Raw genomic sequence first — 20,410 nt, 5'->3', positions numbered from 1 at the left:
TTACCTGTACATTAATATTTTAAGAGGTTTGTATGTTTGATTGCTGTAAAAACATCTTACGCGATTTGCTAAAAACATTGCTTCTGTGTTTTCTTATTGACCTGTCATTATTTTTACCCAAGTAAGAAAAATTGTGTAAGTATAGGAACATAACTTAAGTTGTGCAAGATTCTATTAAGATAGCTAGCCCTAACTTAGCAATGTTGCTATGAATACATACATTGCATTCGAAATTTAAATTATTATTATTTTCCTAAAGAAAAATCCGGCTGATTGTACCCGCGCATTCTGCCTCATCCATTATGAAACCCATTCCTTTAACAGCTTAAAAGTATGACGTATGTAACGCAAGTTTAATTTTTAATGCAACAGTAAATATTCAGGCACTTACCTATACCTACTTATACTAAAACTATTTCGTGCAAACTTTTTAAAAGTTTCAGATGCGGGAAACCTTTTCTTTTTATTCAATTTTCAGTTAACTATAATATATTATGGTATCTGTGATACAGTCTGTAGTACCGATTGGTACATTTTTTTTATTGATACTTTGTAAATATGTAACAGCTTACTGCTAGTAAGCTTATAAATTCAATTAATAGATATGTCATCGTGTATAAAAGACTGAAGTTTTTTTTTTTATTTCATAGTTGTATCATCCATTTTTGGATCACGAAGCCATTTATTAAATTATAGCGTTTAAATGAATGTGATAAGAATCGATTTTAACATGTTTTATCCGTCGGGAATTCGAAATTTAATCTGTATCGGATCTTTTATCGATGACAGTTGTCTGATTTTGAGATGCCCTTGCCACAAACGATTGCCAGTGTAAAAAAAGCGCATGTAAATATTTTTTATGATAATTCTTAAGTTATTTATGTGGATGTACCATTTTTATTGTTAATATTAGATAAACAATTACAATTGAAATCAGCTGAACGTGTCTGAATCTCAAATACTATTATTGTATAGTGAATTTACATATTTTAAAAATATATTTCGTCCAGTGACTGTTTAGGGTTGACGCATTATTGTAACGATATTGGTTGTACATTAGTGTCTATATTTATGATTAAAATATTGATTAGTTGTTACCAAAAAATACAAAATTAATCAAATTATTTGATTTTTATTAAAAAAGCTATTTCACCTTACCCTTTAGTTGTAATGTAATGTGTACTTAAGTATGTACAGAGTATGTCACTTAATGTGGTTTGTCTAAAGAATATGTGGTGGTTCGAGACCTGCCAAGCCGAAAATTTTAATTAACCTATTTTCTAGTAGGTAATCAAGTTAAAGTGAAACCATATAAATTTTGAAATCGGCGTCGACCTTTTGGGTTTAAAATAAATCTATTTTAACCCCTATTTTCTGGTGTATTTATAATTTATAGCCATAGAACTTAGTAACAAGACACTGTTATAGAAACGTTGTGTTGTCGCTGCGAACATGACTCAGAGCACACGAATATTATTTGACACTAGGAAATTTTTTGTAACTGTAAGCGACGTTATTGTCCATGATTCTGAAACGAGTACTCGTGCCCTCGAGGGCTGAAAAGGGGTTGATGATGATAAATATTATTATGTCTGTTACTTTGTGGACTCGGATCGGCACAGCAGCGATTTGGTACAGAAATTAGAATTAGCTGAGATAAGTCTTTAACCCGAAAACTGTTCCCGCTCCTTTGTTCTCAATGCACATGTCACCAGCTGTACCAATTTTGATGAGATTTCCATAGGTGTAGTTTGCATCCTGGTAATGAACTCGGGTTATATTTTAGCCTCTGAAAAGAGGATACCGGTGGATTTAAATGCAACAAAAATGACGAAGTCGCTAAATCATTGATCGTTACAAGCTATTACATAATATCGTTATTTTATCAATATCAAAAAGTACCAAGGAAATAATAAAATTAGTAGTTTACTTTTAAGTAGTCCGCAAAACTGTTATATTAAAAAACCTAACCATCTGCACTTTCCATGTACTGGAATAGATTGCTGCTACTAAGCTATCGCTTAGTCTAGCAGTCTTAGCAATCTATTCCGCCGCCTTTTGTATCCTACTTGTAAAGTTTATCAATGTCCATTTTTTTTCTTTTTGGTTTTGTGTACAAATAAAGAGTATAAATAAATAAAAAAATGTGAACACTTAAATTCTCTTTTAAGATGTTTATACACTTTATTTATATATTTGTAACAATAAATATGTACCTATCCTATGAAAAATAAAGCTATCTAGTACTACTATACTACTAGTAGAGTATATGAGCTAGGCCGCAGACTGACGGTCAGGAAGATGGACATGGCGAAAGTATAAAGGATTCATGTTGATCGCAGAACATGTTTATGCATACCTATAGATGAGAAGGTAGGTATTCATAGTAGGCAGATATTATGTGCTCGTAGGCAAGGTTTATACAAGCTCAGGTCCTAACTGTGATTGCACTGTGTTTATTCTGGTTACCATTAAAAGCAAGATAACAAATCAAACGAATATTGGCAACGGGTACAACGCAGTGAATGTTTAATAACAACCATCGACGTCCATGCCGATATACGATGATGTTTCCATTTTGAAATTTATGCGTGCGCGTTTCAGAACGCCATGTGAACTGTCATAATTCCGCCATTTTGTTTTATTGCGAACGCAACCGTACTGTAGCGTGCTTTTGATCGCGCAATTTTCTGAAACGGCTTTATTTTCTAACAAAGGCAACAAGGATAACACGAAAATGATCTTTAAAATGTACATGTTTGGGTTCATTTTTGTACGTTTGATGACGTCGAAAGTGAAAAGTCGTTCAGTGTTGGTGGTCGCGGTTGCCCAGGGCATGTTCCCACGAGTATCTCGCGCAGGGGAAAATTTATGTTTATGAACGAAGAAATCTGTCATAAGAGATACGAATGGCGTGGCTGAATCTGAAATAGCGTAAATAATTTTTCACTCAAAAGGATTTCGCGTTATATAATTTTTAATCTTCCCATGCAATTCAATAAAAAAACAATAGGTATTCAAAATACCTACTATTAAGACTTGGCAGTGAATATTAAGTTTAATTTCCTACCTTTTACAACACCCACAAAAATACGTATGATCATCACCAAAGGCCGTAGTCCATCAACCCATTACCAGCCCACTACTAAGCACGGATCTCCTCCCACAATGAGAAGGGTAGGCCGTAGTCCACCACGCTGGTCCAATACGGATAGGTGGACTTGATATGCATGATGTCCTAATTTTTTTACGAAGATTTTGCATAAGGTGCACGGTACGGTATAAAGCCTTACACAGCTTTTTTCCTTAACGCGGGTTCTTTTCCGGATTAAAAATTCTTAGTTAATGTGCTAAATATTAAAAAGATTGGAGCAATGATAGAGCCGAACATAGGTACCTTACTAACGGAAAGTCCAACAGACAGTCTAATATGCGCTGTATATCATTTTTTGCGTGAACAGTCAATCACAGTTTCCAGAAGTAAGAGGAATCGTACGTTAGTTACATTTTCTTAGCCGCTCATGTCGTACTTGCAGCATTAAAAATAGGTTATACTTACACACATATGCCTGAAAAATATGATTGTTTCGGAGTAAAGCCATAATAAGACCAACGCAAAGTGTATTTTATTTACAAGAACAAAAGCAATAAAAATTGAAACACATTTGCTTCTTGTTATACTCAATTTGTGATATAATTTTATGGAGTAGAAATGCATTTTATTTTTCTTCTATTTTTATGCAATGTTAACGTGTTTTAAGTTATCATGTTTAAAAATTTTCGTGTTCTTTTATTGCACTTTGGTTGCTGTAGATGGTAAGTTATCGTCGGCTTTTGTATTTTAATGTCCCCTCGTCCTCTCTCATGAAGAGGAACCTAGACCTCGTCCCATCCGTTTTTTTCATTTTGCTATCGTAAATTACCACATTCATCCCGTTTTGTACCAACCGCTCTCAAGCAATGAACTCGGATTACAATCAGTATTTTTACCTCGCATTTACTAAAATGTGACTGATTAAAATCAATCAAGCCACTCGTGTGTTAGGTATCATGTAAACTAACGTCACATCTACTTGAGCGTAAATCTGTATTTTGTATGAGGCACAAATATAAAATGTTATCAGCTCTATTAGTACATATTTCACAGATAATTTAACTTGATTACACTTGAAATCTATATTAAAAACGTCCTTTGTTTCTATATTTACAGACATTTTTGCTGCATCATTTCAAATACCGGAATCAATCTTCAATACGGATACTGCATCTGAACCAGGCTTTAATCTCGATGAGGAAGATATGGCTAAATTCCATATATGGCCAACAGGGACATTACCGTATTACATTGATGATTTCTCATTTGGTAGCAATTTACTTTTAGTAAAATTCCTTTTCTGTTAAATAATTCCCACTCAACTAACACAATATTTAAGTAAGAAGTTAATGAAACACGTTCTAATAAAAGTGTAATTTCCTCTTACAATCACATTAAAGCATTGAAACTTTTTATTCTAGCAAACCTCACTTTAAAAAGTTAACTATGGGGTATCTTTAAATGCTTTATAATTTTTAATGTTATTTATTCGTCGTATTTATGTCTTCAAATCCCCAAACTATTCCTAACTAATTAACCTGTTTTAAAAAAGCTTTTCAATTTAAATTAAGTATATCACGAATTTCGACGAATTTAATTTAGCACCTGATAAAAGATTTTAGTTTTTGAAATATCTGAATTTCATTTGCATAAAACTGAAAAGATTAGAAATAGACGTGTCGAGATGATATCTTAAAATGAACTTTCAAAACAGCAGAGATTTCTGAGCTCACTATCCAAAATGAATAATGTCACAGTTTCATATAAATCTATTTGAAGAATATTACAATGATCCCTAATACATCACTAAAGGTCTCTGATTTTTCTACCACAGATAAGGTGTTACGTGATAAAATACGTATGTTTCTCGATGGAGTAAATCGCTTAACTGTTTTGCATTTTGTGGAAATTTCACGACCACCGATAGACGAAACGACCAGATGGGTGCTTTTTATTAACAGAAAAGGATTGCTTGATTGCGCTGATCTTTCATTTAAGAACTTTACTAACGAAGGAGTCCAGGTATTTTATTTATTTTCATTAAAGACGAAAATATGAACAACTAAAGAAATTGTTATAAGCGACGATACAACATTAAACACCCAAGTAGATACCTTTCAGTTAATTTAGAAATAACTAAATCGACCGATTTTTATTAGTTTCTTGAGAATGGAGGAACTCAAGAATAAGAATAATATATTTATAATTACGTAAATAAATGCTTTATGTATATTTAAAAATATCGGACTGCAGATATTTTTGTAAATAGTGGAAACTGAAATATCAAATTTATTTTCCCCTTGCACAGAGAGTTGTTTTAGGCTACCATTGTCTAAATTCAGACGAAAATCTGGCTGATATTGTACTGTCGCTGGTCGGTGTGCCGGCACAACATAACTCCCCAAATCGAGACAAACATGTAGTGATTCAGGAAAACAACATTTTGCGAGGTATAGTATAACCAATCAAATAGAATTATTAAATCTTTTGCATTCATTCGAATGACAATGTCTGAATTGTTGATTGTTTAAAGCCTTGAGATTTGCAAAGATATTAAATATTTATTCCGCATACAAATCTCGGACATCGTTTAGTAAATTTTCTTAATAAGCTAACCATGTTAGCGAGACCACCTTGTAGTGAGGTGACGATTATTTATCAGACGATTTTATAATCGTTACAGCGAGTGATTAACGTGGTCATGATATTATTGATCACATGTTAAATTATTGAAATTAATGAGGGACGTAAATAGTACAACCGCCATGCTACTTACTTTCATTGGTAAAAAAAAGCGTCACTGAACGCCTAACTCCGTAGCTGAATTTGCTAGAATTCCTGAGTTATTACTTTGTGTTGTCGCTGCATGCTATTATACTGGGCTCGCCACCAATGGTTTTTATTAAAGAGGTACTAGTCAGTACTAGTCAGGACGGCGTAACTGCTCCGAAATATCCTTGTTGATCTTCATAGGAAAGAATTTCTAAAAGGGCCAACCTGGGAGTGAACTTTCCAAGGATCTACTGCCAGAATTCAATAATGCCAGGCTGCCAGGACTTGAAGGGGATTGTGTATTAAGAATTTACTCCCACACCAATGCCGTCGTACAATCATACGACAGCTTCTCCTTCTTCATTGTACCAACTAACGCTTACTGGACCATTGTATGTAAAGCGTAATTTTAAATATGTTACACCCCAAAGGTATTGTATGATTGTTGCAGATAAACTTTATTTGTTTGAAAAATTAAAGGATGATCAATGGTTGTTTCATAATTTGATGTATGACATCGATAGCGCAGGGCACTATGGACCTTACAAGTACACTAAAAATGGAAATATTACAGTGCAACAAAGGGGCGATTATTACTTCCATAGTTTTTTACGCTCGGTAAATATTTAAATAATATATTTTTACTAGTAACGTAGCAATAGGAGAGAAATGCGTCACATTTATGAAACTGACTAGAATCTAAAAAAGATTCGGCAGGTTATTTTAGAGAATAAATATCAAGCACTAAAAATGCGCTCTAGGGCTGAACAAATTTCTCCTTATATTATATTGAGCTCGCGGATGCTAGCTAAGTCGTCTGTGTATAATTTCTCATATCCTGTGAGGTACAGAAATTTTCTCGCGGTGCCTTTGCCCGTTGCCAAACTTTCATTCCCAATCCAGGGTAGAATTATCAAAAAAACATGTTTCTTCTTTTTATCAAGAACTTCGTGGATATGTCTTGAAAAATGACAGATTTTTATACAAATTTTCTTTTCCGTATTACCCTCCTTAGCGGTAGAATTAAAAAAAAATCTTTCTTGGCATACCACACAGAATATTCTTAAACATTTTAATTTCTATGGTCAATCTTTCGGGCTATGGGTAGTCTAACAATCAGTCAAGATGATGCTTTTTATATTTTACGAGTAATGTTTCTGAATATCAAAATGAAAACGGCGTACCAACTTTACTAATATTTTATTCCCTTACTTATGCTGTATTCATAGTATAGCATTTTGACATTAATGATATTTTGAGTGCATTAACATTAATTCTATGATTCAATATAGTCCGTGGAATATGGAAACTTTAATCAAATTCCAGCAAACTTCTAAACCTAAAGAAAAAGGATTCAGTTCAAGTGACATTCTGAAAATTGCAATGCTTTACAACTATATCGTACGAGAAAGAGGACGTCTAGAACCTGAGTGTAGTAAACTTTTCTCACCGGGTAGCAAACTATCCGCCGTAAGACTAGAAGAAACAAATCATAAGATAAAACCCAGAAACAAGCCAAGACAGTATATGGGCAAGAAAAAGGAACAAAATGATGAAGATGAAAACAATAATGATCATAATTCCACTAATGATAGCAAGGACCAATATTATGAAGATTATGGTGACTATGAAAACGATGACAAAAATAATGACAATATAGAAAATAGTAAAAAGCTTGATGAAAATAGCATATTAAGTAATGTTGATAGTGGAGATGTTAATAATAGGAACAATGATAAAAATAACGAAGATGATTATAGTAAGAAAGATAATGAAAATGATACGGAAGTTGATTACTGTAATGAAAAAGATGGAAATACTGATAATAAGGAGAAGAAGAAACGAAATGTAAATGGTCAATCGAGTAATGATATGGATGATGAAGATGATATTATGAGTAACGAAGAAAAAAATTATAACGACAACAGTAATGTAGAAAATAAGGAGAATCTGAATCAAAATAGTGAAGGTTATGAATATGTTACGAAATCCTATACAACTATTAATACAACACGCAAAAACCGAAGGCCCTTAGCACATAAAATAGATCATTTGAAAAAACAAAAACTACTAGGCCAGTCTGACTATGAAACAGGTGATGAAGGCAACAAGAGGTATATTCATGAGAAAAACATTTAAGATAAATTAAATAATCCGTAATATTATACCCCATGTCACTGGTAGAGGACCTGTTGTGCAGTAGCGTCTATAACAGGGTTGTCTGAAAGAGACCACGTTATGTTCGCCGTTATAGCTCTCTTATGATTGTAGTAACATATCAATTTTAGTATACAATAACCAATAATTCTCCAGTTTTACCATTCAACGACAGTGAGACGCAGTAAAAGAACGTCCATATGTGAGTTAATTTTTTTTTACGAAATGTTTATTATTCACTGTTCTAATTTTTTAATTCGAGTACAAAAAAGAGTGAATATTCTAGCCTAGCGCCAACTTAGATTGATTATTAATAAGCATAATAATTATTTATAAGTGCATCTATTAAAACATAAATCTATTTAAGAAGTAGCAGGATGAATCGTAAAAGAAAAAAATATACGACTGTTTACAAAAATAGTTTAATTAAATTGTAACCACATTATTATTGTCTATCACATTAAAGGCACGTTTGTATGTCTCGCTTTACATAGCATGTTTTACATATTACTTCACAACACCACTTAAACTGGCAGTTGCAATTTTCGGCTTCCTTAATAGAAGTTTGAACGTAACCTCTTCTACAGCAAAGTTGATCGCAACTGTCAGTTCCCGCGGAACTAATATTACACTGGCGTCCTTCAGTGCCAAGAGACCCTGTCTTCATGTTAGAATTGCAGAAGTCGGGTGATTCTTCCGAGTAAATAATATCTTTTTTCCCTGGTCGTTTAATGCTAGGACTCTCAGGCATAAAACTGTCCCCATCGTTGCTTGAGATTACCTGAGAAATAAAAAAGGAAATACTAAAGAATGTTATATGGTGTTCGTGTCACTAGTAGTACTAGCACTTCCATCGTTTTCAGAAAAAAAATTGTGCTTCTACAAATAAAAATTAAGACTAATTATATTGAAATCCAGGGTAAGTACCTACAAAAACGTAGAAAGAACAATGAAAATGTATATATAAATTATATAAATTAGTGTTCGGAAAAATAATTTAAATGTAAGACAACTTTCAAAGAGCTTTTTTAAAATATCATAAAAAAAAATGCTATAGATTGCTATAGATATTATTACATCTTAAAATTGACCAGTATGAAGAGTGATTTATTCATTATACAATTTTTAAATGAATACAGAAATATTACTTCGTAGCTACTAATATTACGTCGCTTGAGAGGTACATAACATACCGTCTCTGAGATTTATCTGTGAGACCGAAAACCTAATAGTTTTTGCGTAAACAACTGCCATAGATTTACTGCCCTACCTTCACATGAAGAATTAAAATCAAGAAGCTCCTGTTACTTTATAAGATACGCGTCGCGTAGCATAGGTACTATACATAGGTCAGTGTCGGTATTTTATCTGTATCTTCTCAAAAGGGTTTTCTTAATTTTGAATTCGTTTGTGTGGAAAAATAAATATGCTTATAAAATATGAAATCAATCATATCATTTTACAGGGTAATTTCTTATGAAATATACTGATGCACCCTTCAAAAGTATATCGTAAATCGGTTACACGTTGTTCATTCATACCTTAGCTGCACCTTCAAATTTGTCCCTCAAACGATCTCCTACTTCTCTAAAAGTGGGCATTCTCCACCAGCAGGTCCGGAGTGTACATGATCCTGATAGGCCGTGACATTTACATTCCACTTTCATATTATTTTTGATTGCCTGAAAATAGATAACTTTCAAAATACTGGCAAATCTTCGTGTATACTAAATATAAATTAAACAACTTTAAAATCACATCGGCTCTTATCAGGTAATTGCAATAGAACTTTGTCAAAACCGCCGTTAATTTTTAAGTTAATTTTGTTATGAACGTTGACGAGCTTTTCGTTACACAATACAGCTTTTTCATTCTCCAAACTTAGTTTCAAATATGGCATGACTATTAATGCTGTTGTTTTATTTTATCAATTTCTGGGTGAGTAATATATTATTATTTCAAATTCCCCTGATTCTTGTGCAAGTCGCGAAGCAGAAGTGGCTATGAGCGGGGCATATAGCTCTGAAAACGGAACGAAAGATGTAAGAATGGGTAATGGTTAAAGTGTTAACTTCCCAACGAGACGGACCGATGACATCATACGCTCGGAGCCGCTGGACAATATTTATATCCAGTGGACTTCAATTGATCCAGGTGATAATGATGTCGATGCTTATAATATTGATATCTTTGGTAAATATGGAAACGCCGTAAAATAATATTTTATGAAGTTCAAAATTTTTACTGACCAACCTCCCAGCGTTGTGATTATGCAGTTTTATCAGTGTTTTGATATCGCTCCTCTTCCTGTATCTACTGTCCATGAACTCCCTCGACTTCTGTAGACCAAAACGGACGTTGTCACTGCAGCCACCCCATTGCCATTGGTCTGTCTGCGTAGGAGATGGCGGTTGGGGCACTTGCGTTCTGCCGCGACGCGGCTTTGGTACACCCTAGGGGATAATTTATAAATAGTTATATTGAATAACCACTAAAACTAAAGTAAAAATGTATTTTTGTTGATGATAAAGCCGATTTGCGCTTTTTGGGTGGTAGCGAGATTAATAAAAAATAACTATTACTCCAGTGGAATGCTTTTGTGTTGTAATTTATTTTACGTGCCGTCAAAGTATATTTTTTGAAATAACATTAAATTATTTGTGGGTTTATATATGAATAATCTTTTAGATTCATTGATCTGGTCATACCATATTATATGGGTATTTTCATTTAATGAAATTGTCGGCCACATAATGACGTGATTATTTCGAGCCACGACAAATATATTCTTTAGCTGTTCACGCCTGAAGTTTATAATTCAATCGAATTAGAAATATTCAGATGTGCTATCCTCATTCCTTGTCTACAGGGAATAGTAGGAACGGAATAGCACTTCTAAATTTAATCTGCCTTCTGAAGATTTCGATTTAGTTTTATTATTAATTTCAGGCCATACCATATTATATGGGCATTTTCATTTAATGAAATGGTCGGCCACATGAAGTGCCAGTTTCGAGCCACAACAAATATATCAGCTGTTCACGCCTGAAGTTTATAATTCAATCTGATTAAAAATAATCAGATGTGCTATCCTCACTCCTTATCTACAGGGAATTGTAGGAACAGAATAGTACTACTAAATTTAATCTGCCTTCTGAAGATTTCGATTTAGATTTATTATTAATTTCGAGCGTCTGTTAGATTAAGTATTTTCGAGCTTACTGGGATTTTGAATGGCAAAAATAGTTTCTACCGTAAGTACCTTTTCACATGAGCACTCCAGGAGCGAGCCCGCTGTACACGCCCTTGTTATGGCGTATGTGACCCCGGCTGCGGTGATGGCGTTCACAAACCCTGTTTCCCTTGTGTCTAAAACAAAAAGATGTATTTTTCATACATATTTGCGAATTGTCTTAACTCCTTATGTCTTATCCCTCCAAAAAGTTGTTGTTGTGTTATGATGGCTACGTGTCCTAAAAAGTAAGATCTTTACCAAAATTTAAACACTCTTACATGAATATTCCGCACTCTGTCTTACAGTGAGTATCATATACACAGTGCCTTTTTATCTTTGAACATCGACAGTCCCTGTAGGATTGGATAAAAGGAATCCATGCACCCATCGTGGACCGTGTTTACCAACCAGTGGGAACAAGCTAAGGGGAATTCGTATTGACCCTATTTACACTCGATATGGGATGTTTCGTATAACACAAAATATTTACATAATTTTCTTAATATTATTATGTCTATTATTTTTTGCCAATGAATTGCTGCGTCTTTGAAACTATTATGGCATGCAGGTTTCCTTACTTTTTTAAAACAAGTGATAATATTTAGTAAACGTAAAAAGCGCATTACTCCAAAAAATTAAGAGGTGCGAATTGAACTCAATCTTTCCGAAATGGAAGCCAAAGTATTACCCAAAAAGCGATCACTACACGCAATATGTAACTATAGATACCTACATATCCTTTTTTTACCTACATTTCCAGAATGTATTTCAGACACAAATTTAAGTTAAATTATTACAGTTATATGCAACAAAACGTAACGGGACAGACTGCTCAACTTTATAGCGTAGTTAAAGTTAAACCTAACAAAAATTACGTAACCTCAGATTTTACGTATCCAGTCGCCGATTCGTCATAGCGGGCTAGGACTCAAAGAAATGAAAGCCTGAAGCATAAAGCACCGACACAATACGGAGTGAAGCTGTTGACCCAAAAATCAATATTCACACGGCCGCTGTAATAAACAACTATGGGCTTTACGAATCGAAGGCTGCATCCATAAAACATCTCAGCGGGGAATACGGTCGCGTAGAATGCCGAGCTATTACGGGGTGTACAATACGTTGACTCAATATAAAGCGACATTTTTGTTGCTAAAAAGGTATTTTTATTATGTATGCATAAATGTATAAACATATCTTTTTTTATTCCTTTATCTAATATTAAAGAATTTAATTTTATTTAGTAAGTTTTACGAAATGTCAGGTTTCTGTCTCCAGAGAGAGGCGATAAAAACTGAAACTTGATAATAATGATCAACGAAATTCATTTTTGATGCACAATACCATTTGTCTAAAAGCGTTTGTCTTGTTTATATAAATGTAGCTGCAGTCAATTGTTAATTGAATGAAGAACGACAATAACTGTATTTGAGCCAGATAAAGTTATAGGAGGTTTAGACTAAAAAAAATTGTTACGCAAAAAAACACTAAACACTCTCTCTCTCTCTCAGCATAGATACCCACTGCATACTTTGGTTACATTATGCATATTTGACGGCCGATTGGCACAATGGGCAGCGAACCTGCTTTCTGAGTCCAAGGCCAAGGTTAGATTCCCACAAGTGGAAAATATTTGTGTTATGAACATGAATGTTATTCAGTGTCCGGGTGTTTATCTATATATTACAAGCATATATGAATATTATTCATCAAAATATTCATCAGTCTCCTTAGTATCCATAACACAAGCTGCGCTTAATTTGGGGCTAGATGGCGAAATGTGTATTATAGCAGTATATTTATTTATAAATATTTGTAAATAAAAAAGCAATGCGCAGCTGATTAAAAAAAAAAAGACACCTTTTTTATTATTAGAAATGAGATATAGTTTCTACAACTTAGTCCCAATTTAATTATGTAACAAAACATTTCCACAAACGATTTATGATATTTTCAGTTTCACGTTTTTGTTTGGAATTTAAATTGCTTGCAGTTGATAACGACAGTGTCTAAACTTAAAGCCTGGCTATAACAATTAATGGTGGGTGAAACTGATGTTGGAATATTCAGATGGCATGAATAATGTGAAAATTGTTGTGCCCATCTACTGAATGGGGCTCGGAAACCGTCTAAGGGTGTGCGCAAACTGAGATTTTAAATCAGGTTATCCGGGATCACTGTATGAACAATGATAGAATAAATTATGTTTTGGTCTCAGATAAAATGATAAAAAAAGTAGAGCTTAATACGACTCCTGACTAAATTTGAAGCCTTAATAACTCAAAAATAAAATAAAAGTCAAAAGTCATCCGATTTATCCTTACTAATATTGATAATGCGAATGTGAATTAATGAATGAATACACTTTTACTGTACACCAAACTCAGAAAACCGAGCCGAGCCACCTATCAATTCATTTTTGGCATAGAGTTATTTGGAAGGACGGAAAGTAACATAGGCTACTTTTTATCAATGGAATTTAACAGTTCCCAGGGGATTTGTGAAAAACCGTAATAAACACGGGCAACATCTAGTTATATAATATGAAATTTGGGTAAGGGTCCTGATGTTTGCGTTCAGCCTAAATGGGATCTGTTTGGGTCGATGACTTCATATTATCGACTTGCAATGGTTAAGTTTAGATTGGTTTTATAGATTTTTCTTACATGCGTGACTAAATTAATTGTGGATTTTATTAAACTACACAATAATAAATGCTTGATGATCGGAGGTTCGGTCATTTAAGTTTTATTGAAGCGCATCTAAATTAGATGAATATTAAGAAAAATGTGATGTCTGTCAATATTTTTAAGTGTTCCCTAAAATCTAACTTGAACTTAAAGAGCTGGTAGTGTAATGCCCGTTTTCACTAACGACGGATAAGGCAATTCCTAAGTAAGTAACGCCTAATCAAAGAAGATTCTAAGGCATACATTTACAATCGATTTTAAGCAAAGGCAGCTCCTAACTTTAGACGGCACCTAACTTTTTTAGACATCACATAAGAGTTAGATGATTCCTAGAGAAAACTATTTTTCTCTAGGAATCACCTAAATGACTAGGCATCCGATTAAGGTGAATCCTAGGTTTAATGAAAACGGGCATAAGAGTACAATCAGTGAGGCAAAATAAATCAAATAAGTTTAATTTATGCAATTAAATATCACTTGCTTGAACGATGAAGCAAAGCATTGTGAGGATACCAGCACGTCGGAGAGTTCTCTATAGTGAAGTCTACCAATTCGCACTTGCCAAACGAGGTGTATTACGGCCTAAACTCTTCGCATTCTGAGAGGAGACCCGTGTCCAGTAGTGGGCATTTTTATTTTCCTATTTTACAACCTTGTGAGTCACATGTCAAAATTGTATTAATGAAGTCCAAAATATTTTATCATAAGTAACGTCAGATTGATATTCATAATCATCTCAGAGGTATCTTTCAAGTTAAAGCTCCGAGGTGTAATAATCAATCCCAATAAAACCGTCACATACTTTCCGAGCCCGCATATGGGTTAAATCATTTTCGTGATAGTAGCGGGGCATTCATTAAGACCAGATTAGATAACAGCAGCTTACGCAATGCGGTGCAGCTGACAGCAGATCGGCATCGGACGCGCCTATCGATCCCATGCTAATTGGACTCGTATAGCGAAGAGCGAAGCCGAAGCTGTATCGTCCCCGCATACCGCCGCTCCGCCACCCGTCCAAAGAGATACAGCGAAATTTATTACACAAACAATTTATATAATTGACGTGCGACAAAAAAGCGAGAGTGCACACCCATCCGACTCAAAATTCAGCCGGTAATTACACCACGTCACCGTTGTCGACGGCGAATTTCATGAGTATTTTTATCAGACAGATTAAATTTCGCCGGACATCGCTGAGGATATGTCTCGGATGGGAATATGAGAGGAATGTCAATTTCGAGATATTTTCGCTAGTCGTTTAGCCGATAGGGGAAAAAGCGACGCAAGGGGGAGGAGGACGGGGCATGGGAACAGGTCCGCCCCGCGCGGATGCTGCAGCCGCACTTTTTCTGTTCCGCACGCTGCGCCGTCGATAGGACAGCGCGGCTGCGACACTCGGCCGTCATTATAAATCCGAGGCGGTGAGCTCAGAGCGGAGCATTCCTCGCGCTCCACCCGCGTTATGCGCTGTAATTATCGCAAAACGCGGCCCCGACTCGCAAATATGTCGTTGGGAACGAGGGACATGACATTCTCATCACCAAACGTTCCCGTTTTTCTAGCGTCTCCAATCTCGAAATATGTCCCGTAACGAGCCACTCCCACGACGTCCATCAAGCTTTGTATTTGGCCCTTCGTGACGACGCTTTTTGCGTACGCCACAAGCGCTCGGAATGTCGGTATTCGTGTCCACTTGAATAATTCAGCGAAATTGTCAATCAATCAATAAAACCAATGGATCAAATTGATTCACACTTGTAGATTGTATAGCTTCCATAACGCGTCGCGAGCGTTTTTTGCTGTGTCAAAATACTTGGGAGTCGTTCCGCCATTCACGACCAGTCAATCAGAAGCACGCGCTGGCGACTGGCTCATGAAAATGCTGTTTGTTCTTTTCTTGGATTGGATAATTGATAACTAGTTTCGTTGAATCAAGTGCCTACTACGATGGTGGTAGGTGGTAACCTTGGGACCGGTTATTGCAGGAAACGCACGTCGAAAGGGCATAAATAAGATACAAGGGTATACTTGAACAAAGAAATAAAGTAGAAATGTCGCGATTGTGTTCTTACTTTTCAAGATTCGACTCAAGAGTTATATCTATAATAAATGTAATATAGTAATGAAATTAAATACTTACATTAATATATATTATATATTTATGAAATTATGGGTATGAAAGCTATGAGGATTGGATAAAATCTTGATGGAACTATAAATATTTTATATTTTTATTCCCGACAATAGCCTGCTGTCAATACTAAACGTCACTTCAAAATGAAGTATGGATGGAATCTTGCTGGAATATTTTGTCCGCTTTTGCTAATCAATAACAGATGTAAGCCACTGATAAGAACTGTATAATTGAATAAAAAATGATCCATTTCATGAGAGTCGACTAAGTATAATGTATTATACATTTGTCCAACGTAAACTATTGATTCCTATCAAATTAGGTTGGTATATGGTTTTACTAGGTCTAGCCCACGACTTCACCCGCGTTTGTTCAGGTTTTTCTACTTTCCTCCGGAGCCGTTTGATATATACTCGTAACTGTTCAACAAAGTAACAGAAAATCCTAAATACATAGAGCAAGTTAGATAGAGGGTACCTACAATTTTACACAGTGGGCAGTGGGCAGATCTGAGTCTAAGGTTTGGATTCCACAACTGAAAAATGTTAGTGTTATGATGATATATATTTATACTCTCTAGGTGCAATTTAAAATATTTTTTAAACTAGAAATTTATTCACTTTGCTTTTCACAATTGATCCGTTTGAAAATATTTGAAATAAATAATAAATAAATAATAATAAATAATAATAAACTGATTATGATATTAGTTACGGAAACTACACAGCCGTCTGACGGAAGTAACGCTTACGTCAGACCTCTGTGTAGTGAGTTACTCCCTAGTTGCGCCTAAAGAAGTTTTACTTTAAAAACAGCTAGTTCTAATATGCGCATGAGTGTATTTAGTTCATCTGGATCACGACATTTGCCTTTGAACTCTTTGCCAACATCAATCGCCAACTTTGTTTTTTTTTAATGTTCAACAGATCAACGATCTGTAACTATCGCACGATCGATGAATGATGCGGTTTAAAATAAAATTGATCCATTGTCGCCGCTCAAACAATATCATGCAACTAGTTTATTAAATACAAGCTGTTGCCCGCGACTTTGTCTGCGTTTGATTTTGGTTTTTTATGTGGCATTAAATTTAGTGGTAGATCTAAGAAACTTTAAGTATTCAGTATCGCTAAGCCTTAATTTAGGGGTTTGCTGCTGTCCGCTGAGGAGTTCTGTCCTCTATCTCCAACCACAGTTTGGGCAAAATTAAACACATATTATAACCTCTATAGTACAAAAATAATTATTCAAATCGTTTATAATTTGTTGGAGTTATGGTATAAAATCGTCAAACACTCATCCCCTCTCCCAGAGGAACCGAGCTTAATGTCGGGATAAAAAGTATACTATATTACTTCTAACACTTCCAAGAATATGTGTACAAGATCATGAGGATCGCTTTAGTAGTTTTTGCGTGAAAGCGTAACAAACAAACTTACGTAAAATTAGTTATCAGGGGATAAATGAGCTTAAAATGTTATGTTGGTACCTTTACATTTTGGTATTTATGTATATCTATCAACACTCTTGGCACTATCCCGTTCTATTGCTGTAAGTCCTATCTACAAAGCTTGCCTGTAAGAGATTGCTTGCCGATGATAAGGCCGCCTTTGCATGTCTACATATACTGTATACTCCTTTCTGTTTCTTTTCCTGTATGTTATACAATAAAGTGTTTCTTCTTCTTCTACTTCTTAAAAAAGGCAGTGATAAAATTACGCTTGGCTGTCACTGTTCCATTATTAACATATTAGTTTTCGTAAAGCTTTTTGTGATTGTCTGGGGAAGTTTTTTTTTTAATAAATACGATTTTTCTTTCTTTTTCTTTCTTTCTTTAATGAATAATATACATAAATTCTTATAATATACAGATAAACACCCAGACACTGAAAAACACACTCATCATGCTCATCACACAAGCATTTTCCAGTTGTGGGAATCGACCTCAGAAAGCAGGGTCGCTGCCCACTGCGCCAGTCGAACGTTGGACTCGTAGGTCGGCACGATTCAGAACGTGTTCATTGCATGCCCTGTTAAATGTCACCCTGTTACAGAATCCTCATTCAGCCATTTTGTATGCAGTGCAGTGTGTCCAAAAATAGTGAAAATGTCCTGCACACGTCTAACTTTCCACCCGTGGAATGTTGCTACTTCAAAAACTTATCTCATTTTCTCGTTATATGGTAAACGTTTAGAGGTAAAATAATTACTTTCAACTGCTGAAGTCACTAACCGTTTGTTCGAGAAACATTACTAGTTAAAGGAGTGGTTTATGATGCTTCAATATCAGTCGCGCACACGGTTTCTGTATGTTCTTATTTCTGTGCACCGTTTATAGGCGTTTGTTTTACATTTACTATCAGCCCAATGCTTGGTCACCAAAATAGGTACGCAATTTAGGCGAAAGTACTATTAGACCTGTCAATAGACAATAATATAAATTGCTACGATCGCATGCTAAGTTGTTCATCATCATAGTGAGCCAATATTAATCCACTGCTGGACATAGGCCACTTTAAACAGTGAGCCTGAGAGTCCTCCAGAATGTTCTGAAAAGCGTGTGAAGTCTACAGGCACTCGGCGAGCGTATTCGACTACAGCCGACCGACCGAAACAGAATGAGACATAACTTGACGTTTCAAAAGTGTTCATATTAGGCCTACTTGATTTAAATATTGGATAGAAGCAGGCGTTACTTTGCGGAATTCCATGATATATCCGAAACCGGAGCATCCTTAGGAGATGTTGACCTTACAATGAACAACTATTATAAAGTATATATAATATACATTGTAAAGTCAATCTCCTGAGATGCTTCGATTTCGGAATAAAACGTGAGTAGGGGAAACATTGCCGAAAAACCCCTCCTGCTTGAATTCATAGCGCTCACCGTTGTGCCAGTGATGTGAGATGAATTTTGAATTATTTGATGTTAGATGAATTTTGAAATTTGAAATTATTAAAAAAAAAAAAGGTAGGTATATTAGATACAAAGTCTCATGGTATACAACATTTAATTAAACTGTACCAAGGCGAAATTTAAACATGTATGAATCACTAATAATTACCCCTAATAAACTGTTTCCAATGTTTTAACGATCGTTACCCTAGAGCTGGTGGGTAAATTTCAGTACGTACTTCATAAAAGATGGAAGAAGGTATGTGTGTTAAAATAAAAACTGAAAATGATTATATATCGCCATCTATCACCAAAGTGTGCGTAGCTTTTTTTTATGGATACTAAAATGACTGATGAATATTTTTAATAAATAATATACATAAATACTTATAATATATAGATAAACAATCAGACACTGAAAAACATTCATATTCATCACACACACATTTTCAAGTCGAACCCACGGCCTTGGCCTTGGGCAAAGCAGGATCGCTGCCCACTGCGCTAATCGGCCGTCAAAATGGTCGTTTGTTAAATTTTATTGTACAAAATTATTGTTGTTCTATAACTACCACTATGTTTCAATGTCGCATGCGATCCGCAAACCTCTCCACTAGTTTGAGGATATAAAAGATAAAGATAAAAATTAGAGCGAATTAGAGAATTCGCTCTAATTTTTACCTTTATCTTTAATTTGTAATATTGTAATTTGTGAATTGTAATATTGAGAAATTTTAGTAACAATCTCTCTAGATTGGTACTTAAATTTCTGCACGAAGAGGCATCTCAGCGCCGTGTGAGTCCTAATATCGATCTGAAGTGCAATGTTGTATTTATACAAAAAGCTATCTTGAAACATGATACATTGAACATTCGCTATGAGAACATTTAATTTTAATTATATCAGATATGAACTCTATGCTACTTTTCGCTCCGATACTGGAGCATCGTCAGGAGATGTTGACCTTAGTTTACGATGAACAACTGCTAGGGTTTCTTAGATAATTGATGGGATTTATTAAGATTGAGGAAATTATAAATTACACCGCTTATTTTATTAAGCTTAATGTTAATTGTAAAACCTTTTATATAATGTATATTTTAAAATTTCCCCACCGGCTCCCAGGCTATTGTATTTTGTAGCCAATTACAACATTAATCAATAGTGTTGGGGACATAAATTATATCGATATAAACGTGCAAATGCCTCGGATGTCAAATTGATAACGCGCGAGATCATCTAGAGACCATATGTGAAATCGCCGGGAATTTTGCAATTTTAATTTTATTTGTACAATTTATGCGGTACAAACCACAAGAGATGGCGGCAGAAAATTTTGGTGACAAAAAGGGCCTGTCTGCTTGACTTTAAGCCTACTGGTAGGTATGTCATGTCCGAGGATGTCGCGGACGGGGATTTATCATCATC

The 20,410-nt window shown here is 34.9% G+C and overlaps 2 protein-coding genes across 3 annotated transcripts in view; one reads left to right on the top strand and one right to left on the bottom strand.

Moving 5' to 3' along the window:
• Positions 1-7,168: 7,168 nt before the first annotated feature.
• LOC120637001 (probable serine/threonine-protein kinase clkA) lies at positions 7,169-8,005 on the top strand. The gene has a single exon (XM_039908582.1). The coding sequence runs from the start codon at positions 7,169-7,171 to the stop codon at positions 8,003-8,005; it is 837 nt and encodes a 278-aa protein (XP_039764516.1).
• A 423-nt stretch (positions 8,006-8,428) lies between these two features.
• LOC120637414 (protein Wnt-6) overlaps positions 8,429-20,410 on the bottom strand; it is a 185,631-nt gene continuing 173,649 nt past the window's right edge. For both annotated transcript variants that reach the window (XM_039909249.1, XM_039909248.1), the window contains 4 exons: positions 11,286-11,392; positions 10,273-10,476; positions 9,565-9,705; positions 8,429-8,804 (listed from right to left, as the gene is read on the bottom strand). In XM_039909249.1, the coding sequence (XP_039765183.1) occupies positions 8,484-8,804; positions 9,565-9,705; positions 10,273-10,476; positions 11,286-11,392 (773 nt within the window). In that variant the 3' untranslated portion in view covers positions 8,429-8,483. The remainder of the gene's footprint in view (positions 8,805-9,564; positions 9,706-10,272; positions 10,477-11,285; positions 11,393-20,410) is intronic.

This window comes from Pararge aegeria, chromosome 3 (genome assembly GCF_905163445.1).
Source record: "Pararge aegeria chromosome 3, ilParAegt1.1, whole genome shotgun sequence".
Lineage (NCBI taxonomy): Eukaryota > Metazoa > Arthropoda > Insecta > Lepidoptera > Nymphalidae > Pararge > Pararge aegeria.
The sequence above is the reverse complement of the archived record's forward strand: the minus strand, read 5'-3'. Positions and strand labels throughout refer to the sequence as shown.